We start from the raw sequence: 25,637 nt of genomic DNA, 5'->3' as shown, positions 1-25,637 counted from the left end.
TGATGATCATGAAGATCAAGATCCAGCTCAAGGTCCAAATCAAGCATAACCATCAGTTGGTGAGCCAGAAAATAGAGATCAAGGTCAAGGTCAAGATGCTAATGCTGCTATGGATACAGAGACTGCAAACATTCAGGGGGAGTCGCCAAGACAGACTGAGTCGGAGATTGCTGGTACAGCTGGTGCTAGTACTTCTAGGATTCAAGATAAAGGTAAAGCTGTGATAGCTGCTCCATATGCAGATCCTGATGATCCTAACGATGATGATGACGAAGATTCCAATTCAGGTAACTCTAATTCTAAGTCTAATAGAATAGAAAGGGAGATTCGAGAAAAGCTAGTGAATGATCCTCATAATCATATTGATAAAGAAAATCTTAGCAAAGGAAAATCTACTCAGGATAGTGAGTCAACTAAGACTGATTCTACTACCAATGCCTCTACAGAGTCAGATTTGCACCCTTTAATTGTGCATAGACTAGAAAAGAGACTGGGTTATGATCCATAGGCTCATATGAGAGCTAGTGCAGAGATTATGAATTATGATGATTATTATGATCCATGATCACTTAGGGATCAAATGAAAGAACGGTTAGGGTTAACTCATACATTGTCAGAGTCAGAGTCAGATTCGGATTCAGATTCGGATTATGAACCTTAGTGCTAATGATTTTGTTTTTGTAATGATTATAAGATAAATATGAATGTATTTGTTACATTATATTTATGATATAATATTATTGTTGTAAGTTAAAATAGATAAAAATTATAAGATATATATTAATGTAATTGTTGCATTATATTTATGATATAGTATTATTTATTTTAATTTCTTTTCTGTATTTATACTATTTTATTATGTCTTGACTTATGAATTTATGTTCTTTATCTTTGTATATGTGAATTGTTTGAATTGCAGATAAGCTTCAAAAGATAGGTGCATTGGACGATCTTGATGCTAAAGATGATTTAGACAGTATCAATGGTGAAGATATGGAAGAAGGAGAGTTCATCACTTCAAAAGCTGATAGAAAAAAGGTTGCTTGATATACCTTATGACTTTGATCGCGTCTTTAATGAAGATGAAGTTCAAGTTGAACCAATAGCTGAAGTAGAACATCTCAATCTTAATCAAATCAGACATAGTCCAGATGAACCTAGGAATACAGCAAGTTTGAGATTTGCTGTATCTGCAAACATAATCGATGAAGAACATGACAATATTTTTGAGTTATACTGGAATATAGATGCTACACGAGAGATTGATCTTAGAAGATTCAATATACCTCCAGTGCAACAAGACCCTGAGTTCATCATTGATAGAAGGGTTCCAATAATTGTAACTCGTGTTGGTTTTCATGTGGGTGGAAATTTAAAACTGTCAATGTTTTGGGAATTTATCTTAGACAAGGATGCACCCAAGTACTTCTCAGTGATACAAAGTTGGTTTTATGATCACAGAATCAAATTGTTTATTATCAAGAGAAATGAGGGATGCCAGTACATGTCAATGAGTCAAAGACACTTCCACTCTCTCAGTGATTCTGATGTGATAGATTTGGGAAGACGATGGTTCGTTAATCTTCAGAGCAATGGACTTGCAGATTTCTACTAGAATAGATTCAGAGATGAAAGAATTAAGAATTTCAGTGATAGAGGTCTAAAGCCAGAAGAGAGGTTGATTAAGCCAACACCTTTGAAGAAGATTAAGAATCAAGATGGCACATTTCGTTTTGAACAACGAAGGATTAAATGTGTTAAGAAGGTTCCTGCTATCAGATGAGATCAAGATATGTTAACGACGATGACATTTTGGCAGATAGATATCAAGTCAGGCGAAGCACAAATGTTTGTTGATGATTCAAAGAAACAAATGTTTCTACGCATGTATGATCCGATGCAGGTTGTCAACTTGTCAAGAAGTGATCAGAGAAGACTTTTGTATACACCTTGTTCAGCAGTGGAATTTTGGAGAGTTGAAGAAAGGTGTTATCGCAACATTCTCACACATTGCTTACAAGAGAGAATTCATGCGAATAGCACAAGGCTTTTGTTTAACGGATAGCTTTGAAGTTCAAAAACTTTAAAGAAATCTAGTTGCAACTGTCAAGGGGGAGTCTGTAGATGCAGATTCGTTGTGACAATCGCAACATAGATTTGATTATCGTTTATGTTTTAGGAACTATGTTTGTAATCATTTAAATAAGAACTTGTGTTGATATTTAATGATTACGTTTGAACTTCAATATTATATTTGTTTGTGTTTTATATTGTGTTTGTGTGTTACGTATTGTTTTGCAGGTACAAGAACATAGAATCAAGGTATATAAGTGTCGTAGAACACTTAAACGATGATTGGATGTTGTATACGAGCCAAACAAAGCCAAACAAAGCACCAAGGGGTCGAACCTCGTGCTGACGTCATCAGCATGTAGGACTGACCTCATGCTGACGTCAGCATGAGGGAGATCGATTGGATGCTTATTTCGGGCCAATCTTCGATTAAGGCCTAAGCCCACACGAACCAAAATACTTCTAGTATAAATACAAGACCTAATCTACGGAATTAGGTTAATCAATTGAATCCAAGGAATCACATATTCACGAATTCACGAATTCAAGTTACTTATTCCTTCGTGTGACCTCCTACACGAACCACAAGTGTTGTGCATCTCCTTAGGTTGGTTAATTACTCATTAATCAGCAAAAGGCAATAGCAATCTAGTTATCTCAAGAGGATTCCGCACTCTTGACATAACGAATCACATCTTATTACGATCCACGCAACAATAGGGTACCTAACAGTCCGATGCTTCAGCATTGTCATGGGTCATGTTTAAAGATATTTAGGCTTGAATGAGCATAAGTAAGTAGGTACTTGTTTATCTCATTATGGTCGTTCAATGATTATAGGTAGTCGGGAATACTTGTAAAGCTCGATAACTTACGTTATCATTTGTTATATGCTTCTACGTGGTAAGATACACTACTTTGACATGCCGGGGGTTCAACAAAACGTGGTTTTCATATAATAACTTCCCAATTGATATCTTGATTGCTTATGGGTATTCGGGGTGACATGGGAGGTGATATGGGCTATGTAAATGACTATTGAGGCCTGAAATGCAGTCCCAATTATATGAGATGTAATGATATACTATGAAATGTTATGTAATGTCTTGAGATGTGTTGAAATGTGATATATGTTGACGATTAAGGAAATATGCATGATTGCATGGCTTGTTCATCTAGTTCACTAGACTTATTAAGTTGTCATGACACGCGCACGTTTAAGGGCCCAAACGTAAGATGAACATGTGATAATTGTTTAGGAAATGTGGACACCAAAACTATATGTGATGTAAATCGAGCTCGTAAATGATGTGAAAGTGTTAAGCTTAACCCGTACTTGCCCTTGTCCGGCGGGTGCGTAGATGTGATTGCTTTGGTGGCTACTTGCAACATGGTCAAAGATGTGAAGAGTAATACAGGAGGTCTTACGCGCCCCATTTGTTTTGAACATACGGTTTACTCCAGGATTGGCTTGACATTCCTTAACGACATTGATGTACAGCCGTAAGGTTTGTCCATCAAGTCGGGTGTGACTTATGTTATATGTGATGATGCAAAAGATGATTAGGCACATTTAGGATGAATTATCCTATATGAAAGATGTTTAATGCCATGTGAAATGAATTGTGATGATATGTGCCTCAATGATGAAATATTACTTTTATAAAGATTTAATTGGACAAATGTTTTATAAATCATATGTTATCTTACTTAGCTAATTCGTTAGCTAACACTTGTTTCTTGAAATGTGTTGCTCCCTCAGATTTGGCAAGTTATGTGATGGTTGATGAATAAGTGCGAGGCTTGGGTAGATTGACTTGAAGATGGCTATAGTTTACCTATAGTGGCTGCTCATTTTAGACCTTTGAATTATGTTAAGATGTTTATGACTTGTATTGACTTGTGATCGGTTGTTTTATGTTGGGCAACCGATGAATGTTTATTTAGACTTGTTTCAATGATATGGTGAGTAACATAAATTAATAAATAAACCAAACAGAATTTATTAGTTTGGACTTTTAAAAGTTTATTCCGCTTTCTTTAACGCCGTCAGGGTGAAAATTTTTAGAAATCCTTATTTTTAACTTATGGGTGTTACCGTTTTTAAAAAAGCCCCAGCCCGTGATTATTAAAATTACATAAATAACCTGTATTCTCTTCTTTGTTTTTACCAATTGGTCTACACACAATCGACTTACTTTTTTTGCTTATTTTGGTGAACTCTGGCATTATCGTCTTGATTTTCATTCTCGGGTTTCGTCAAACAAAACAATATTAGTTTCATGTTTTTCTCAAATCATGTATATGAATCGATTTTTTTAAAAATTCATGTGTACAAGTTAATTGAAGACACCGAGAATATATAGGTTAGAGTGCTTCTTTCGAGATCAATTTCTACCTTCATCTTTTTATATATCATATTTCATCTTCGTATGGGTCACGTGAATCTTGTATATGATTTCTCTTGAATTATTATCCAAATCCCATTGTTCATCATTCATCAATATGGTAGTTCGGAGTTTTTTGTCGTTGCATATTACTTTTACTAATTTATTAATTTCTTTTTTTTTCTTAGAATAAATTTAATGACCATTAATGTAATTATAAAACTTTTAGCTACTTCTCACAACTTGTTTGTCAAACAGTTTTATATGATTAGAGGTTTCTATTTTAAAGCCTCAACCTCTAGCCTTAGCCCCAATTCCAGGCTCAACCCCTAGTTTTATCTCTAGCCCCTAGCTCCACCTACTTTTACCCAACATACGCTCCATGTTCTCCACAAAAAGTTTATGCTTTTTTAACCCCCGCCCTATTGACGCATAAGTGTTTATAACATATGAAGTATTTCATTGTCATATATTTTTATTATTGGTACATATTATGTTAATAGCACATTTTGTCATCCTCCTAAGAGTATGTTTTGACGTCATGCTAACAACATTTTTTTATATCTTTTTCTTTTTATTACTAACGTTTATTTTTTAAAGAGCTATTTTAAGTAAAGAATGGTTATATCTTTTTATCTCATTCAATAGACATATAACCATCATAGAATACTGTATTATTTCTACAATAACTAAAAAATGCTATATGTTTTATATTTCTTCTTTTGTTCTAATTGTTTCTTCAAAATGGTTCTAACAACGAGGTAATAACTAAAATAGGTTATATGTTTTAAATAGTTTCTTAATTTTTTTTACATCTGTCTTTATCGTTCGTGAAATACCTTATACATATTACGTATTGTTATGTCTTCCGTGTAACGTCAGGGTTAGAGAACTAGTTAGTGTGTAATTTATGAGGGATTTTGGCAAAATGTCTATTTAAGATTGAATAATAACAGGTGACAACTTATTTATGGTTAAGTCTTTATTTAGGTTTATTCGTTAGGTTTTTATATCAAAACTCTTGCTACATAAATGACACATTTTAATATACTTATCTATACTATTTAATAAAAAATACAAAATTATTTTTGGGTATGTTGAAAATATGTGTAGTGTTAAAAATACCATGTAGTAGTAACGACAATTTAAGTGGATGATATTGTAATAACCGTAAATCTTTAAATAAAGACTCATAAGGTGAGTTATATTACATTGTTAAAATATTAGTTCAATAAAATAACAATATTAAATGTTAAGGTACTACTCCCTCGTAAATAACTCTTAGTATAACTTAATAACATACTAAGTTGGGTATATAATATATGATATACATTGTATACATCTTAAAGTCTTGGAAACTTGGGAGTACGTTATGGGTTGGTAATCATCTCTTCTAACAGCCCTGCTATTTCAGCCCATTTTCTTTCTTATCGGCCAGACGTAACTTGTATAAAACCAGTCCTTGATTTGCCATTCGCTCATTATCAAAACACAATACTAAAACTTTACCAGAGGTATGTAACAATAAAATAGGGGTAAAGCGCGCAGATCGAGAGTGAGGGAGAGAGTAAGATGACAACATGGTTTTCGATATTCAGAAGTTTAGCGCATGTGGGTGCTCGTAGGGGATATCAGGTGGAGAGAATCTACTCCATGCCGAGACGTTGTTTCATGGTCGTAACATAGTTTGTGTCAGTCTGCGGAGGTAGCGACTCATTCAACCATCAATCTTTTGTATGTACGTTTCTGTCATGTATTTATTGTTCATTATTTTTGTTAGCGAGATATAAGGCTTTTGATAATCCAAGGGTAGTGCTAGACTTAATAGTTGGTATAAATGTATAATCACTAAAACCAAACTAAGCTTAGTTTACGATTTTGAAAATCAGGTTGTTAGTAGAAAAAGCAGATTCTATACAATTGAGAAACATGGTTACGTAAATCAACATTTGCTCAGTAATAAAGTTTGTGGGAGGTCAATTATAATAAACTTTCTGGTAATCAAACTATACGGTTCAGTGTAGATTTCTGTTGAGACTCGTGGTGTGGATCAATTCCGTTTTAGGAGCTTGAGTACTCATTCAGGTATCGATGCCCGTACTTATTCTTTGAGCATTACTCTTAAATGATTCTTTGAAAATATTTGTGTTATTCTTCAAATGCTTCGTGACTTCATTATCTGAGTCTATTTTACCTGAGCTAAAATGTTATTTTGAATTGATAAATTGTGAAACCTTTGACTTGGAGAAAAATCTTGTTGAAATGTACTTTAAGAAACTTGGACATGTGGATCTTGAAAATATTTATGGAGTAAGGTTGGATTTTGTGAGCTTGTGAAATTTTTGAAACCCTTTAGTTGTATACAGGAGTTAAGAATACCGAGTTAACTACCTGTGGAGGTACCACAGGCATGTCATTGTGGCGACCAATGACATGACACTATCCGTGGCGGTGTGATTAGTCCATGACGTCTCCACCTTTTTTATATGATATGTGATATGTGATTATGCTCGTGGGAGAGCCTTTATAATTATTTGTGGAGGCATATGGATGCATCCTAGGCTATGTTATGATATGATTATTGTACGGATGTGTGATGTAGTGTCATACATACCTTCCGGGTTAGATACACACAGAGGTGCACATCTGGTGTATTAACTTTGATTTGTGATATTATTATTGGGTATCGGGAGTGTGCTCTTGGATATTTGGTATGTAGGATACTCGTTATAAAACATCCCAAACCTTTCTTTGCTTCAACCTTAAAATATTTTTACTCTGGTGTTAAGGGTGGTGTGTGAAGGGGACTTTTGGAAATAATTTGAACTTGTTTTCTTTTAGTACTTTCTTATTTCTTCATCTATTCTTATTGTTATCGTTATCCATATCTGCGCACTGAGTAATTGTCTCAGCCGCAGTTTATCTTTTCATGCGGCAGGTTTACTAAGACAAAAATGATAAAATATTTATAGCTGATTTTTGCATAACTAAAATTGAAGATAAAGCTTGAGAGATGCACATAGAAGATTTGTGAGATTTTGAGGTTGATGACTACGCTAGCATATAAAAATTTGTTATAATCTTTTGAGGATTTGTGTATAGAATACTCTGTTATAGAAGTTTAGTACTGATTTAAGTTGCATAATAATACCCTATCTTTAGTTTAGAAGTGGAGTTTTGTTACAATTATTCCCTTAACTATACATTTATGTTAAAAAATATATCCATGATCTTTTTACATTAACGAGCATGGTACCCACGCAATACGGCGGCAGTAGTGGGGAAGACGGTCTGCTTTATTAGGGATTTTGGGTAGTTACGTAAAGGAAAAAAAAAACAAAAAAGTCCAAGGGCAAATAAGGTATTTTAAAGACATAAATATTTAATAGGGAGGGGGGTTGCTTTATTAAGCAATATAGATAGAGATAGAGATTACATTGAAATCAATTACCCACATCAATCAATGTCGCATCCACCACCGTCGTTATACCGCCGTCTTACACGAGTACTTATCATGTAAGAACACAAATAACAGTTTATGTTGGGAAAAGAAGTTGAAAATAATAGTTTATAGAAAGTTTCAATCCACGTATTTTGTTAGGTTTCAATATTTAACGAGGGTAAGTACCATGCGTTGCGGCGGTGAGATAGTGGGGTTGATAGCTAGGTCATAGATTGTGATATGTCATAGAGTGTGATAAGTCATAGGAGTTGATATGTAATAGAGTATGATAATCAAATGCCTTAGTCGTACGGGCTCCGCCTCCTATTTAAAAATTCATCGAAAGTATATCGAATGATATCTCTAACGAAAGAGCATGAAATTTTAAGAACACCCATATAATTTTTATAATTTATCGATGTACGGTTTTTAAGATAAAATATTTTGAATGAATTGAAATAATAAATGATTTTTGGAGAACAAAGAAAAAAAATAATTTGTTGAGATTTGAGGAGGGAGAAAAAGTATTATAGTTATTTTAGATAAATACAGAATAGATAGGAGGGGTATTTTGGGTAAGTACTTAAAATCAATATTGAAAATTTAAGTTTAATGTTGAAAATCTAGAGGTTTTTTGCTTTATAATATAGATATAGATATAGAGGGGTGAGTTATTTTGAGAACTCATAAAAAAAAAAACTCAAAAACCATTCAGGACCACACATTTTTTCTCTTTTTTTTCTCTATTCAATTAAATAAAAAAATTGACCCAAATCATTCAAAATGTTTTTTCTAACAAACCGTAAATCGTTAGACGAAACAAAAAGCATGGGTAGTCTTAAAATTTCGTCCTCTTTCATTAGAGATCTAATTCGATATACTTTTGACGACTTTTTAATTTTCATTTTCTTTTTGGTACTTACACATAACTTACACATTTGAAGGTTAAATAAAAATTATGATTCGGAGCGGGCTTCGCCCTTAAGGATATTCATAAACCAAAGCTGGTGGGGTGATAGGTCATTGAGGGTGATAGGTCATAAAAGGTGATAGGTCATAGGGGGTGACCGGTGATGGGGTGATCTACCTAACGGGCTCTGCCCTTAGCCGCTATGGCTCCGCCATGGACTGACGGGCTCCGTCATTAGCCACCATGGCTCCACCATGGATTGACAGGCTCCGCCCTTAACCTTCATTGTTGTGTACATATGTTCATTTACTAATTTACATGTGAAAACAATGATCCTACACATGTGTAGGTACACAAGTACAAGAGGAAAAAAAAACGAAAATTAAAAAGTCGTCAAAAGTATATCGAATTGGATTGAGGACGAAATTTTAAGACTACTCATGTTTTTTGTTTCGTTTAACGATTTACGATTTGTGAGATAAAGAATTTTGAATGATTTGAAGAGAAAGATTGAGAGAAAGAATTTAATGTCCAAAATGATTCTTGAATTTTTTTTATTTGTAGGTTCTTAAATAACTCTTGTTCTAAATCTAGATATAGATATAGATAATATTAAATAAAATCTTTTTAAAAAAGGTTATAGCAGTACACGTGTTAAAAGTCATCCCGAACACATAATGACACACACTTTTGATATCGGAATACAATACAATACATACACTACATTATCTTGTGTTCACCCTGTTTATCACACTCTCTACTAATACACATTATATGTATGCATAAAAAGCTGATCCAATTTCAGTTGTTTTAGAAACCAGAATCCATCTCCATGTCTCAAGAGCTACCAAAAGATATAATAATAAACGACATCCTGTCCCGAGTTCCAGCCAGACACATCCTCCGTTTCAAATCAGTCTGCAAATCATGGTACTCCCTTTTTCGAAACCCTAATTTCATCATCAAACATTTTCAAACTCAATCCTTTCATTCTGACCCTTCTTTCATTTTCACCCCTCAAACTTTATCATCATCATCTTCTTCCCCATCTGATCAAAACATAGGTTTCATTCCATCAGATGATATCAATAAACACATCAAAATCCCAATCCAAATTGACATTCCCTTTCTTAAGATCACGAAACCGTTGCGTGTTTCCGGGTCGTGTAACGGGTTAGTTTGTTTGACCGTTTTGCCCATTGCTTCTATCATATTGATATGGAATCCTGCCACCAGAGTTTTTAAGGATTTGCCTGTTTCGGGTATCGATAGACCTCGTGCAGGTCCGATTAAAGTGGTTTTGGGATTCGGGTTTGATGAATTGGTTGATGATTATAAAGTTTTGAGGATTGTGTATTATGGGTATCCATTGAACCAAGTGGAGATGTACTCGTTGAGTACGAATTCTTGGAAGGAGATTAAGACCCGTGTGCGGTTTTTAATTGTGGAGTCTGCAAGTAGTGTCTTTTTGAATGGGAGGTTTCATTGGAATGCTATCGGGTTTGAGGAGAGGCAGGGGAAGAAAGTTATAGTTTGTTTTGATTTTCGTGATGAGGCGTTTAGGTATATAATGCCTCCTGAATTTGACTTTGATGATGATGATGATGATGATGATTCGAAAGTTAGGTGGAATGTTGTTGTGGTTGAGGGTTTGTTGGGTGTGATTGGTATGTCTGGGAAACGGTTTCAAGTGTGGGTGATGAATGAATATGGAGTGGTTTCGTCGTGGATGAAATATAGGGAGTTTGAACTTGAGGATAAGGTCGGTAGGATGTTAGGTTGTGGACTAAAACGTGAGTTTTTGTTGGAGAAGGAGGGTGGTCAGTTGGTTGTTTATGATTCCGATTCACAAAGGGTTACGAATTTGGGGGACAATGGGGTTGCTTATTGGTCGGATGTGTTTAATCATGTTGGAAGTTTGCTTCCTATTAAAGGAGGGAAGGTAGCCCGAAGGACCAATTTGTCGGATGTGGTTCCTGATGCCTTCTTTGTTCGAATGATGGATTTAACTATATGAGTAATTCTCTACACAAGTCTTTGTTTTCGATCTAAAATGTTGTTGTTTTCTAGATTATTAACAAAGTTTACCTTGTTTTAGTTGTTGAAATAGTTACATATCGGATATGTTGTTAAGCCCTAGTGTTAGGAATAAACTGTATGAGTGAAGGAGAGATGGTTTCTCGAAGAACCAATCTATCAGACATGGTTCCTGATGCCTTCTTTGTTCAAATGATGGATCTAACTATATAAGTAATTCTCTATACAAGTCCTTATTTTCTATCTAAATGTTGTTTTCTAGATTATTAGCAATGTTGCCTTGTTCTAGTTGTTGAAACTATTTCCATATGGAATATGTTGTTTAAGCCCTCATGTTAGAAATAAACCATGCTAAGTTATTATTTTTTTTTTCGATTAATAGCAAAGTTCACTTGTTCTAGTTACTTAAACTATTTGACTTGAAATATTTTGTATACCCCTTGTGATAGACGTAAATTGTGTTAGTCATCTTTTATTTTTTCCTTAGTGTTATATAGTAGTGAATTATCTAGAAGGGTTGAAAGTTCTCATATTGGCTCACTTTTCCCGATTTAACTTACAAATAACAAGATAAGCACGTGTGTGGCCCAGTGCATAAGGGGAATGATGACTTGACATCATCCTCACCTTCCTTCTGCATAGTGCATACTCATTCTGGCAGTCTCAAGTTCTGCATCCACCAATACAGTTCTTCTTTTAAGCCTAAAACTTCAGATTTTAAGTAACTTTTACTCAATAGGTTACATTATGCAAGCAAGAGGGCCTTACGTTCTGCTCCAACTGTTGCTAGTACGACATGTTTTAGAGTTACAAATAGTAGACTGCTGCTAATATAGTCTTATAAGATTTTAAATATATCAGTGTTAAGTTTGCTGTGTGGTACGTTAATTTGTTTAGAGTATCTGTCTTGTACACTTATAAGTTATCACGTGGAACAATTCTAATCACCACCTAAACATATCAAACTGCCTTTACTTGTTCGTCTTTTGCCGACTTCATAGTACATAGATATTCTGTTGAAGAATGAAATTAAATTGTTATACCTAAACTGTATGATAAGAATAAAAGTGCAAAGAAGAGCTAATATATCAACAATAGATGTCTGTTTATAAAATCTTTTATAAATATAAAGTAAAGAAAAATGGAAGTACAGTCTTGATTACATAATTACATCCAGACTCCTTATTTTTTTTAGGTGTGTAATGGTATACTAGTCTAAATTGAAATTGCTTAGAAGTTGTTGATGTGCCCAATTGACTATGTAAAAAAAGAGGTTTTATTTGGGTTTAAATGAAAACACATATTCAATACAAACGGGAGAAATTCATTAATCTTTATTCTATTTTCAGTCAATTAAATATCTGTCGTATAATATATTATGATATTGACATATCAATATTCTTTTGCCGTATTAACCGCTAATTTTCTCCACACACAAAAAGGGGAATAAGATACCATCACTAAGTAACTATAAGTCCCTTTGGTTACAGCTTGATCCCACACATTAGCTAAGAGAATAAAGCAGGAAAGTGTGAAACTTTAATCTCTATAAACATATTAGAAAACAAAGGAATCAGTCCTTGTAAAGTTGTAATTGAAATAACTATAACTTCTTTTAAAAGCATTTATCCAGCATGAACAACCGCACCAATGATCTCTTGCACTCGGGCTATTTGCAGCATGCCAGTGTACCTTATGATGATGGACCCCTCAACAGGATCCATGTTTCTTCCGTGTCACTACTTCCTTGCTTTACATATGTAAGTAACTGTTTACTCTTAATTTTCCAATCTTATATTATATCGAATTGTATGGTGAGGTGCTTGGATGTGCATTTAAACTTTAAACTGATTATTGATTGAAACTCAAGAGTTCAGATAAAAATGATTATATCATTATAATCACACTTTTTATGATTGTATAGGCTCACTAATGGTATGGGACAAAACAAGTAAAAACTCTGTGTGAGAAAATTTATTTTCGAGATTTATCTAAGGATATGTAACAATCAGTAGCATTAATCACTTAAATATCAAAATGGCTATTAAATAGGTCATCGGACACAAGGCCTGTCTTGTGTATGCACTTTTTTGTATCAGCTAAATCTGCATGTGGTTGGTCCAGATTCTTGTAATTGTAAATAGGGGTTATTTTTTCCCTGTATCAATTAAAAAAAAAAAAGTTACAGTAATCAATAGCAATAAGCACATCCAAACTTATCATGAAAATGTAGAAACACATGAAACAAGCTAAATCTATAATTTTTGTTACACATGCATCATTAAATTGAATGATTCTTAAATAATTACAGGGTGTTATGGGTCCACTAGGCCCGTTAGGAAATGGAGCGTTTGTGCAACCCATTGTTTTAACCAGGTAAGTCCTAATCTGTTGGTTATATATGCTCGAAGTATTCCTTTCATTTTATAAGCTTGCTGAACTGGTTGGGATTTGCGAAAGATAAGTGGAGAAACTATATTTTTAATGTGGCATTTGTTAAATGATTTACTAGATGTATCATGAACATGGGCGTGACTAAAGTTGTTCCCCTAGTTCCTTTGGGTGGTTTGATTTACCAGTTAAATGGGTTTGGGTCAAAAAAGATGATTTTTGTTTGGATCAGATTGAGTTGACCCGAACATGTTCTATTTGTGACTAAAGTTGCTTTCCTAGTTTCTTTGGGTGGTTTGATTTACCAGTTCAATGGGTTGGGCCGTAACAGATGATTTTTGTTTAGATCAGATTGAGTTAACCCGAACCTTTTTCTATTTGTGACTAAAGTTGCTTCCCTAGTTTCTTTGGGTGGTTTGATTTATCAGTTCAATGGGTTTGGGTCATAACAGATGATTTTTGTTTGGATCAGAATATCAGATTGGGTTGACCTGAATTATTTTTTTTTTTTACTCGTCCAAGAAAGTTGAATATTGTATAATAGTCAAGTGTCGAGACTCGAGAGTTCTAAGTATGAATAAGAGCACTATATTTGTTCAATAATATTCTTTTTCAATAAAGGTTTCACTAAGTGTTCTGATCCAAAATATTGTGATTTTTGACGTGCTTGACTAGGGTCACATCTGAGCCTTCAATGGGAAACCTGTCACGCAACACCAATATGCCAAGAAATGCATACGGGTGGCCAGGATCTGCCAGCCAATCCCATATTGCAACTAATCCTTTATTAATGGAAGACCAGCAAAATAAAGGCCTGCAGAAGCTTAGGAGGGAAATCTACAACCCTGGTATTAAACAAGTAAGCCTATATTATAGAGATAAAGCACTAGAGAAAAGCAACAGTGAGGATGACAAGAGATGTGCTATCTGTTTAGATGACTTTAGAGCAAGAGAAATGGTGACACTCACACCATGCAATCATATGTTTCATGATAACTGCATCGTACCATGGGTAAAGAGCAATGGCCAATGCCCAGTTTGTCGGTTTGTGATTAGTGATCTGCCTGAAGGAACTCGAACCAGTAATCATAGTGAGCTAGGCAATGACCCGTTTGCACGTGAGTTGATTTCTTTTATAAGAGACTTGGAAGCTAGGGGTTGATTACTTGGGCTCCGATGGATGCCCCTTTCTTGAAGCAGTGATGTTTTTCATTTTTTGTTGTTTTTCACATTAAACGGTAAATTAAAATAATGCTACTATATCTGATACCGTGTCTCTGTTGTGTGAATATTATGATTGATGGCATTTGGCTATCAATGTAGCATGGCTGAATTGTTTGCTACGTAGTCTTTGTCCTTGGCCTACTTTCATGTAGGTTTGGTTTTTAAATCAAGCCTAGTGAGAGTATGTGTTTGTTGGCCAATATTCCAAAGTACGTTAAATGCAAATTATTAAGCTTATAAGATTGATTATGATTCGTTTTGTTAAACTGTCCTACAAGCTTCATGTAATGTAACAGTTGATAGGTGTTTAGTTTGTTGAGTTGCTTATGTAATTAGGAGTGATCATTGGCCCAAGACCCGGCCAGATTGGTTGTGGACCGGACCAAACTGAAAACAAAATGTGGAGAGTTTGAGAACCGTAAATTGGATCATGTATTCCCGATTCGATTGTGGTCCGGATTTAGTAAAGGGCCGGATTGAATGCTAAAACCGAACATTTTCTATCTATATTTCATTCTATCATGTACGTCTCTTCCCTCAACTCCAAATTTAGTAAACAATTCTTAATGACTTAACAAGAGCATTAAAGCCTAGTTATTGTTTTCTTCATTGTTTTCCTTTTGGCATTGCTCAAATCTTATCCGAGTACACATTGTAATACAACATCTTGTAGAATACTAATGGGAAAGTTTACGAAATTGTAAATGAATAAACCTTATTTGGATGGTGATGGTGGAACATAACATGAAGCAAATATTTGGAAAATGATCATGATCGAACATTATTTTTTTTTTTGATGCTCATGATTAGTGCAAGTGTTTCAAGGGTTTTTACCTCCTTTAACCGTAGAAGGTAGAGATCAAACGCCTAAATAGTTAAGAAAATTTACTAGTCTCACCGGACTAATTTAATAATTATTAGACGTCATTGAGTGTCGATTTTTAAGTCTCGTAACGTATCGGAGCAAACATTGAATGTTACTTTTGCAGCCTTCCCTAGTTATTTTGAAAGAAAAAAAAAACACTTTAACCTTTTTTTGAAGGACAAAGTTGAACTAAGCGACATTATCTTTTTATATATCCACCTCTAATTCAAATAAACCTATTTTCAAAAAGCCCCTTGTCTATTACATGTTCTATCTCCAGATTTGACACCAATTTATCATATGGATGAAGATAAACTACTTATCTTGGATTTTAATGAAATATATAAAAAAATTTTTTATCTATTTTGCTCATGCTAATATTTGAACTCAAACTTTTAAATCAAATACTTCTTGATTTCTTGCTTGTGCGGGGCGGTCGTCACATATCCTAATGAATTTCATCAAGTTCACCAGATCTGCAATAAGTGGTCGAGCTTGGCTTGGATTCTTGCCATTTCATCAAAGGATAAATAAAACGTTGTATAACTATATGATGAACAGACATAACTAAAGTTGGATAACTGAAAGAGATTTTTGTTATTGATGAAAGGATTTGAACTGATATGGTTTTCTTTTTAGTTCAAATCGCTAAATACCATGCATACTTTAGCACAGAAAGTCACTTTTTAACAAATTCAAAGTCACTTTTTGACAAATCCACGGTCAGTTCAGTGTTATTGTCATAATATATTAAGTTACATATAAAAGATACACAAGCGGAAGAAAAAAAATATATATCTATATTACGATACGAAAAAACAAGCCATCTATACATTATAATGGGCCACACAAATGTAATATAAATGATCGATGACATGATGTATATATACATATAATAACATGAGAAAGAACAGATAAAAGCTAGTAGTAAGTTGCATATGTATTGTCGTACTCATTGAAATCATAAAAAAAAAAAAGATATGCCATACTTTTAGTGGCTTTTTCTAGCTATTTTTCCATTTCCTACCGACAACAAGTTCTTACACTCGCAAGGAACCCTATAAAAATTTATCTGATAAAGTATGAAAACCTTGTTCAACTAAAAAGAGTTTGTTCAATCATTCCATAATAAAAATAAGCTTTTCATAGAATATTTGATTCTTTTACACTATGTTCTCAAGTTTAGTTTATAAAAGAAGAGAAAAGATTGGAGGTGAAAGTTTCTTCCTTTCAAATCACCCCAAATATGGAAAGAAAATATTTTAAACAAAATCAACTAAACTATCTTTTCAAATCCTCTCATTTCATTTCTTTTCTATCACTAAAATCAACTCAAGAACACAACTCCTTTTACAATCCTTCGTATTCTTTTCTTTTCCTTCTTTAAAAAAACTCAAGAACATAGCGTTAAAGAAAATGATAAATTCTTTTAAAAATTCTCCTAAAACATTAATAATGTGATATGTGGTGTCCACTAATTATCCTATCTAATCTTGCCCATGATTTTTTTACATGTTATCATCTCAAGGTTTGAAAGATTATTAGGTATTTAGTTAGGGGGATTAATCATTTTCACTCTTTTAAATATAGAGTCGTTAATTGCAAAAGGAAAATAGTAAATCCCCTAAAAAATATCTTAAAAATCCTCTTAATATCATAAATATTTGACATGTGTAATCCACTTATTATCTTTTACATCTCCCTCTTAATTTTTACATATGACATTATCTTATAATTAAGAGGTTTTTTAGGATATTTGGTTTGGAAGATTAATAATTTCCCATTGCAAATTTGATCCTCATAGTATGTCCATTTTAACGATAGAATCCGTTTTCGTTAAAAAAAATGGTTGTCATATTGCTGATAAGAAAAAACTACTCGTAGAAGATAAAATAAACAAAATTTGATTACCCAAGCGATCTGGCTGTTGATCTCGTTTACAAAAAACTTCCTTTCTTCCCTGTGCTTAAAATCTGACACCAAAAATGTCATCATCTTCTTCTCCATTGATCCAACGCCATCCAACATTCAAATCACCCACCACAACCACACCCTCACCCTCCACTTCTTCACTATCACTCCTCGATTCCTTCTCATCAGATCCGATTTTCTCCAAATTCCTCACTCCCGATTTCAACAAAACCCAATTCTCCTCCGAAGCCCTCTCCTCCGGCACCGCCGCCGCACGTGCCGAAAAAATCCAAGAAGGTATCCATCTTTTAGAAAAACAGCTCCGTTCTCAAGTCCTTTCTCGCCACACCGATTTATTATCTCAATTATCTTCCGTAAAAGACGCCGAATCCTCGCTTTTTTCGATCCGGTCCGCCGTGTTATCTCTGCAGTCGTCTGTTCGCAATGTACGTTCCGAATTATCCGATCCTCACCGTCAGATTAGATCTAAAACGGTACAGCTTTCTAATTTGCATTTTACTCTTGATTTGTTACAACATAGTTTACGCGTAATTCGGTTGTCGAAAAAGCTTCGTGATGTTATGGTTGAGTTAGATAATGATAAGTTAGATCTTTCTAAAGGTGCACAGTTGCATAGTGAGATTTTAAGTTTGTGTAATGAGTATGATTTGGCCGGAATTTTGCCCGTTGATGAGGAATTGAGTTTTGTTTATGAATCGGGACAGAGGCTGCGAACGCAAGCGATGATGGTTTTAGAAAGGGGTCTTCAAGGGCTTAATCAGGCGGAAGTTGGTGCGGGTTTACAGGTGTTTTATAATTTGGGTGAGTTGACAAGTACCGTGGACGGTTTGATTAATAAGTATAAGAGTCAGGCTGTTAAGAGTGTGAGTGTTGCTTTGGATATGAAGACGATATCGTCTTCCTCGTCTTCTGGAAGTGGTGGTCCGGGAGGGATACAAAGAAGTGGAACACCGCAGATTGGTGGTGGGGCTAAGGCCAAGGAAGCGTTGTGGCAGAGGATGGCTACGTGTATGGATCAGTTGCATTCGGTTGTGGTTGCTGTTTGGCATTTGCAGAGGGTTTTGTCTAAGAAAAGGGATCCTTTTACTCATGTCTTGTTGCTTGATGAGGTTATGCAGGTCAGTTTTGCCAATATGTTAATAAACTTGCTGAATATATGGATACGGCTTCAGTCATACTTTTTGAATGCCCCTTTTTGTTTATGGTGCACAGATACTATTAATTTCTTGTGATTATATATTGTTATACCTCCCATTTGCATCGCAATTTGTTTTATATGAATGAAGTGGCAAGTAAGTTAAAGCTGCTTCATTTCTAGAAAATGTGCAGAAATGTTATTGATCCATGCTACATGTAGAGATGTGTTTTCATTATCTCTTTTGATTTGGTGCTTTTTGATTATTTTCACTCCTAGGTCCTTCTAGCGCTTTTAAACGATGTTGAATACGTATGTTAAATCACTGCACCAATAGCGCACCCGGCATTCAATTGATTGCATAGTTTCACCTAAATTATTTGGAAAACTAACTGAATTTCTTTTAGTTTGTTCATGGATTTTGATGCACGATATGTCATTGGGTTGCTTGTGTATTTCTGTACTATATTATTGCCTCTTTTAGAGTTTATTTAGAAATATGCATCTTTAACATTATGTGATAAAGTCTGAGTATTTATTTGCAGGAAGGTGACCCTAGTTTAACTGCTCGTGTTTGGGAGGCAATTGTAAAAGCATTTGGAAACCAAATGAAATCTACTTTCACAGCATCAAGTTTTGTTAAAGAGATTTTCACTGTTGGTTATCCGAAACTTTTCAAAATGATTGAAAATCTTGGTGTTAGAATTTCACAGGACACAGATGTGAAAGGGGTTTTACCTGCTATAACAGTAGAAGGTAGAGATCAAATGCTTGCTGCCATTGAGGTGTTCCAGACAGCTTTTTTGGCTCTATGTTTGAGTCGCCTATCAGACCTTGTAAACAATGTATTCCCTATGTCAAATCGTGGTAATATTCCCTCCAAAGATGATATCATGAAAATTATATCACGCATCCAAGAAGAAATTGAAGCTGTTAAATCTGATGCACGGTTGACATTTCTTGTTCTGCGTGAGATCAGCAAAGTCTTGCTTTTGCTTGCTCAACGAGCCGAGTACCAGGTAATTCATGCTAACTCATTAAGTAATATTTACCTAGTAGCAGTGATTGCATATTTTCACTTTTATTTATTGGAAAGCATTATAATAATGCAGCATATATTTGTTAAATGGATAGAACAGAGTCATATTTTTGTTCCCTGGTAGCGAAAACTTGTTTTTTATGTACTGCAGTTTCTATGTCACCATACGAATGGAACCACTATGTATAAATAGGTGATATAGAACCCTAAATTTTGCTTATCATGTTTATAATCATATGTTGATTATAATTTAGAATGTCCGGATCTAAGCTGTTGATATTGTTATATCATTTAGTTACTTCTGTATTGTTTTTGCTCTTTGTGATAATTGAGTATCTGTAGCGTTATACAGTTGATAGGAATAATTTCATCATTTTATATTACTCGCCACTCGCTAGTCTTGGACAAAAACCGTGATGTGAAGATTCCAATGAGTTAGCCATTGATTATCTTGAATGAACAAAAGCCCTCCTTGAGAAGAAAATACACTGTATGCTTGATAACTTGAAAACAAAGCATTAGCATCTGTTCTAAAATTATTACTCCGTACTAGATAAATGTCAAGAAAAACAATATATCAACACGTGTAATGTGCTTACAGACTCATGCAAAGGTCAATGCTTTAAAGATGGTAACAGAAACAAAACAGAGAATAATTGCAAATGTTTCCGTGCTGTTCGCTTAAATACTAAAAACATGTCTGTGCAATTATAGAGGTGAATGGTTTTTTCAAGTTACAGCAAGGACACATGGCTGAAAGGTGACTGCGCTGATTTTTCTTATTTGTTGGTGTATGTATGTAAAGATGGAAATGATTAATATTCGGTTAAGACGTAAATATAAATGGTTTGGAATTTGCTGGTGTTGACTGCTGAGTTTTTACTAGAGATTTTGCAATGACATAAGCATGAAACAGTGAGGTGAAGGGGGTAATATAGTGAATTTGATGTACTTATAAGTTCAAAAGTCAAGAATGGTGCAAATGCTTTATTGAGTAGAGTCTTATATGGCATGGCTACAATCATTTTGCTGGTTACGCTTTTGAAATATTATTCTTGGGGGTAGCCTTACATATGTGTCATAAATGCAGATATGTTTGAAAATAGTGTAGTTGTGCACATGTATTAATATACTTTTAGTATGGAGGGAGAAGAATACTTTCAACTCTGGATCCCAAATGGTGATTTACTATTGTTGTCAGTTAAGTCAACTAACCCTGACTTATCAGAAGTGTGATAAGATCTATGGGAAAATGAAACACCGGAGAATCAGAGAAATATGAATACATAATTATTATCAATAAAATTACCAACCACATTCTAATAAACAGACCAACATAGATGATGTGCGATGGTTAAAACTGATAACTGTGGATGAGTAGCCTTATGGTATATTGTAGTGCTCCTGTGATGATTAAGTCATAATTGCAGTATATGTCAATGTCAAGGTGGATTGGCTAACCTAAGAGAGCTTAAAACGAACATGTTTTTAGCTAACTATATAACATAAGTAGAGTTTCGAGGCTTATATTTTTGTTTTTGTGTTAAATTGTGGAATACTTTTCAGCCATTTCTTTGTATTTTATGAAATAACATACTTTTGTATCCCTTAGAGTCCAAATTTGACATTCTCCGTAATGTTCTATGTCCCTATGAGCCATATCTTTGTATAATATGACATAACATACTTCTGTATCCCTGAAAGAGTTTAAATTTGCAATACTCTGTAATATACTCCCATGTCCCAATGAGTCAAAATTTGGCAACTTATTATGTCCCTCCTTTTGAAAATCACATCAAATTATATAGCTATTCATTTTATATTAATATGTTATATAGACAACAACCCAAGTATATCTTTTTTTGAATTTTGAACTATAATTGAGTATATGAGCATAATTCAACCACACTGACTGAAAAGAAACCGAAAGAAGTTACTTAGGAGTTCCATATCAATGCAACATGTAATAGTTATATAAACAGCAGAGCTATGTTGTTAATACTTACATATCGGTTATAACGGTCGAGGACCGATATTTGATATACCGATTATAGCGGTGGTATAACTGTGGTATAATGATGATTATAATATTATGCAATATATATAAATTCCAATATAATTAATACTTAAAACTTAATACTAATATTAAAAGTCAAGCTTAAAAGTATTTGAAACAGGATAGAGAAGTGTATACAGAGAAACTGATGGATTACTTGAGAAGTGAAGACATGGAGGAGAAACTCTTCTGATCGATCCCTTGATTGGAAAATTAGAGTTGGACCGTTTTTTTTCATTTTATGTTAGAATTAGGGCTGGAAATTTGGGCTTTTATTTATTTAGGATTGGACTATTAAGTATTTATTAGTTTTGGGCCCCAAAAAAAAAGAAAAAAAGAAAAAACCTGTATTAACACCGTTAAACCGATATTTAAAAACTAAATATCGGTAAAATATCTGTAAATACCACCGTTAATATCGGAACCGTTATTTTGACTGGTATTTTAGGGAAGGACCGATAACCGATATACCACCGTTATTAACAACATAGCAGCAGAGTAGAAACTGACTAGGTATTTCAGAGGTGGCAAATGGGTGGGTTAGGTGGGTTGGATCATAGATCAGGTAGTTTTTGGTATGGGTTGACTCGTTGGGTTGATGTGAAAATTGCCCAAAGTTCTTAAACTTTGTGCTTCAAATACAAATCCTGACATACATTTTTGATAACTTTTGGCGTGTTGACCCATTTCTTTCTAGTAAGTTTATTGAGCTTTACCAATTACCAGTTCGAAGCGTTAGAGATGAAACATAATCAGAGTTGACCCATTAATACACTAGTGGGTCAAATAAACAACCTCTAGCTTTATACCTATCTTTTATATTTTTTCTTTTTCGATATCTGTAATACGTGACTAATCAAGGTTAAACCTTTGACTGTAGATATCAACGGGCCCTGAAGCCCGCCAAATATCCAGCCCCGCCACTCCAGCTCAACTCAGAAACTTCACACTCTGCCAGTGTTTGCAGGACATCCATGAAAGCATATCCGCTATGACAAAGGGATCAGATGTTTTGTCCCCTTCACTTAACACCATATATGAAGTTGCCTGTGAGTCGGTCACGTCCTTATTCCAATCCATGGTTGGCCGTCTAGAGACAACCATTCTCCAAATCCACAACCAGAATTTTGCACCGCTTGGTGCAGATGCTGCAATGGACAACAACGCATCATCCTACATGGAAGAGTTACAAAAACACATTTCCCATTTTCGTAAAGAGATTTTGTCAAAGCTATTGCCTTCATCGAAGGATGCATCAACCAGGCCTGAAACCATTTGTGTGAGACTAGTCAGAAGCATGGCTTCGCGTGTTCTAATATTCTTCATTAGACATGCGGCTTTAGTTAGGCCGTTATCCGAGTCAGGGAAGCTCAGAATGGCTCGAGATATGGCTGAGCTGGAATTAGCTGTGGGTAACTTGTACCCGGTGGAACTACTTGGTGCACCATACCGAGCCCTTCGTGCCTTACGCCCTGTTATTTTTCTTGAAACATCACAACTTGCTGCATCACCTCTCCTTCAAGACTTGCCACCGAGTGTCATACTTCACCATCTTTATTCTCGTGGACCCGATGAGTTGCAGTCCCCGATGCAGAGAAACAAACTTAGTCCAACACAATATTCACTGTGGCTTGATTCTCAAGGCGAAGACCAGATATGGAGAGGGATCAAAGCAACCCTTGATGATTATGCAGTTCAAGTGAGAGCGAGAGGAGACAAGGAGTTTAGTCCTGTATATCCTCTTATGTTGAGTATTGGCTCGTCTATAGTAGAAAATAATGTTGTTTCTAAGAAATTAAACACGACAAATTAAGTTTGGCTACTGGATTTATAAGGTCCATTTTTAGTTATTATTTGGATGTAATTGTTTGGATCAGGCTCCGTCTCATGCTGTTGTAATTTGTGTGGCTGCGTTTCTTAAGCCATACTGAAGTTCTAGTGATTGTATAAGGTTTCATTATTTCACTTTTTATACACATGCGCTGTTTCGGTTCCTCGGTTTATACATCATTGCCTAGTCTGAGAATGAGTGACTCATCGTATAGTTGTGTACATTATGTTTGAGCTTTCAGTTTGCAAGTAGACTGATGCTTCTTGCTTGATAGGACATGTCTGACACTGAATGGTGCTTGGATAGTCGTTAAGGTACTTGCTAATATCATTTTAGATCAAGCATACAAAGCAATGCGTACTCAACAAAAGTGGGACGTGATCATTAACGCGATGTTTTCTTTTCCAACGAAGGTTGCGTCTCTTGACTGCATAGTGCGGGCCTGAATTTTGGGCTGGCTGCAAGGGTTGGCTCTATGAACCCTTGATTGACCTCCTTTTTGTTGTCACGAGGGTGTGTGAGATACCTCTAGGCTCTATCAGATATCTCAGTTTTTATAGTTTTTTTTTTTAGTTGGCATTAAAATTTCATATATTTAAAATGTGCTAGTAAAAATCTAGCTAATACAAAAGGCACCTATTCCGATCCAAGAAAACGTTCCAATCCGAGAAAACACTAAAGAAAGAAAAAGAATGATTTTGATGTAACTATAAGAGAAATAAACACGTAAAATGATAATAACATATTATCTACTAAAACTGGAAGGAGATCCTGTTTGTGCACCGAACCGAGGTCGATACGACGGGAGATTATGTGTTGTTAGAATGGCTTGTTGGCGATTCCCAAATGGTAGAGTTAATCTCTTTACGCCAATAAAGTTTTTCGCACGATCAGTGTGTGATCGTAGATCCGTTGTTTAGTGCCTTTAATAGGTCTTATAGGTCTCCTTTTATAGGGTGAGTGTTCTTGAAGAACAAGTAGGCCGTTTTAGGGTTTCTTAAGTCTTAGGCCCGGGATATAATTTCCTTAAATATTGGCCGCAAGTGATAAGATCATATCCCGAAACTATAGGGGAATAATTCTTATCCTTTTTATCTTACTGCGGAAGCCCTTGTTACAGACAGCCTTCGTGTCGTAACGTGTTACTATTCCTTCGTGTGGTGGGTCCTGCGTACTGCTGAGAGGGTACATCATCAAGCCCCCCAGTCCAAGATGATAATTTTTCCTGAATAAGCATTGCGTTGGACTATAATATGCGTCGTGCATTCTTCAGGGGTAGTTCTTGTAAATTCCCTAAACCGCCTTTAATTAAATTGATTTGAAAGCTAATTAAGGGTGGTAGATGGGCGCGTATCCCTAGGCGACTTGTGGATGGTCATGATCTTTATGCAGCCTTGTATATAAATCTGATTTTTGTCCTTTTCCTTTATTTTTTATCTGCTTCGAAAATATCTCCTTCTCTCCTAAGGTTTTTGATTTATTCCTCTTCCGATTAACACAGTAGGTACGTGATTTCCTTCTTTTTTTTTCTTTCATCTGTGTGTTTATCTTTTGATTACCATATTTCGATGTCAAAAGGGGGCATCGAAACTACTGAATCAACCGTCATTTGGTCGCGGCTAAACAAATTTGTTGAGAAATATTTTCTTGGGAAAATATCGTCTTTCTTGATTCCCTCTGATGGTGATACCGTTCTTATCCCCCCTGATGGGTTTGTCGGTTTTTATATTAAATCCATGACTGAGGGTAATGTTAGATACCCTTTTTCAACCTTTACGCTTGGTTTGCTTGACTATTTTGATATCCATATCTCCACTATAACACCACTAGGTTTGTCGAGAATAGTTGCTTTTGAAGTTATGTGTAGGGCGTATGGCGGTGAACCGTCGTTAGATCTGTTTAGTTATTTTGTTCAAACCTGCCCCTCTGGCGATTGGGTCACAGTGGGTAACCGATCAAAAGCTGGGTGTTTTAAAAGGGGTGGTCTTGATATTCGTGATTGAAAAAATGATTTCCTCTTTATGAAAGCTTCTCTGATTCCAAGTGGTTATGAGTCTGTGACCGATAGAAAATTACTGTGTAAGCATAAAAAATATGAAAATCCTTTTCCTGATTATGTCATTGGTGATTTGTGTTGTGAAATTCGATTGCATCCTATCCAAGTCGTATTGTATCCTGATGTTGTGTTGTACAAAGCGAAGTTGATTGATACATTGCCTGGTGGTGTAGATATAGATGGTAAGGATTTGGCATTTTTGTTTTTGATAGTCTTTTTGTTCATTGACTCTGATCATTGCCTTATTCCCGTGTTGTAG

At 35.0% G+C, this 25,637-nt stretch overlaps 3 protein-coding genes across 3 annotated transcripts; all 3 read left to right on the top strand.

Annotated features, from left to right (window-relative positions):
* Window positions 1-9,512: 9,512 nt before the first annotated feature.
* On the top strand, window positions 9,513-11,098 carry LOC122608006 (F-box protein At3g07870-like). Its single transcript, XM_043781089.1, has one exon. The coding sequence runs from the start codon at window positions 9,645-9,647 to the stop codon at window positions 10,827-10,829; it is 1,185 nt and encodes a 394-aa protein (XP_043637024.1). The 5' UTR covers window positions 9,513-9,644; the 3' UTR covers window positions 10,830-11,098.
* A 1,268-nt stretch (window positions 11,099-12,366) lies between these two features.
* On the top strand, window positions 12,367-14,730 carry LOC122578892 (probable E3 ubiquitin-protein ligase XERICO). The gene is made up of 3 exons (XM_043750944.1): window positions 12,367-12,609; window positions 13,161-13,225; window positions 13,916-14,730. Exons 1-3 carry the CDS (start codon window positions 12,484-12,486, stop codon window positions 14,400-14,402), a joined length of 678 nt encoding a protein of 225 aa, XP_043606879.1. The 5' UTR covers window positions 12,367-12,483; the 3' UTR covers window positions 14,403-14,730.
* Window positions 14,731-17,232: 2,502 nt separating this feature from the next.
* On the top strand, window positions 17,233-23,467 carry LOC122583494 (conserved oligomeric Golgi complex subunit 5). The gene is made up of 3 exons (XM_043755894.1): window positions 17,233-18,379; window positions 18,942-19,415; window positions 22,372-23,467. The coding sequence occupies exons 1-3, from the start codon at window positions 17,315-17,317 to the stop codon at window positions 23,302-23,304; spliced, it is 2,472 nt and encodes an 823-aa protein (XP_043611829.1). The 5' UTR covers window positions 17,233-17,314; the 3' UTR covers window positions 23,305-23,467.
* Window positions 23,468-25,637: the final 2,170 nt, after the last annotated feature.

This window comes from Erigeron canadensis, chromosome 1 (assembly GCF_010389155.1).
Source record: "Erigeron canadensis isolate Cc75 chromosome 1, C_canadensis_v1, whole genome shotgun sequence".
Taxonomy (NCBI): domain Eukaryota; kingdom Viridiplantae; phylum Streptophyta; class Magnoliopsida; order Asterales; family Asteraceae; genus Erigeron; species Erigeron canadensis.
Note: the sequence above shows the minus strand (reverse complement) of the source record. Positions and strands in the feature narration are given on the sequence as shown.

Bases quoted from the DNA above. Each gene is read 5' to 3' on its own strand.
- LOC122608006 (XM_043781089.1), top strand. From the start codon at position 9,645: ATGTCTCAAGAGCTACCAAAAGATATAATAATAAACGACATCCTGTCC.
- LOC122578892 (XM_043750944.1), top strand. From the start codon at position 12,484: ATGAACAACCGCACCAATGATCTCTTGCACTCGGGCTATTTGCAGCAT. The intron at 12,610-13,160 runs GTAAGTAACTGT...AAATAATTACAG, and splicing joins TACTTCCTTGCTTTACATAT to GGTGTTATGGGTCCACTAGG. The intron at 13,226-13,915 runs GTAAGTCCTAAT...GTGCTTGACTAG, and splicing joins CAACCCATTGTTTTAACCAG to GGTCACATCTGAGCCTTCAA.
- LOC122583494 (XM_043755894.1), top strand. From the start codon at position 17,315: ATGTCATCATCTTCTTCTCCATTGATCCAACGCCATCCAACATTCAAA. The intron at 18,380-18,941 runs GTCAGTTTTGCC...ATTTATTTGCAG, and splicing joins TGCTTGATGAGGTTATGCAG to GAAGGTGACCCTAGTTTAAC. The intron at 19,416-22,371 runs GTAATTCATGCT...CTTTGACTGTAG, and splicing joins CTCAACGAGCCGAGTACCAG to ATATCAACGGGCCCTGAAGC.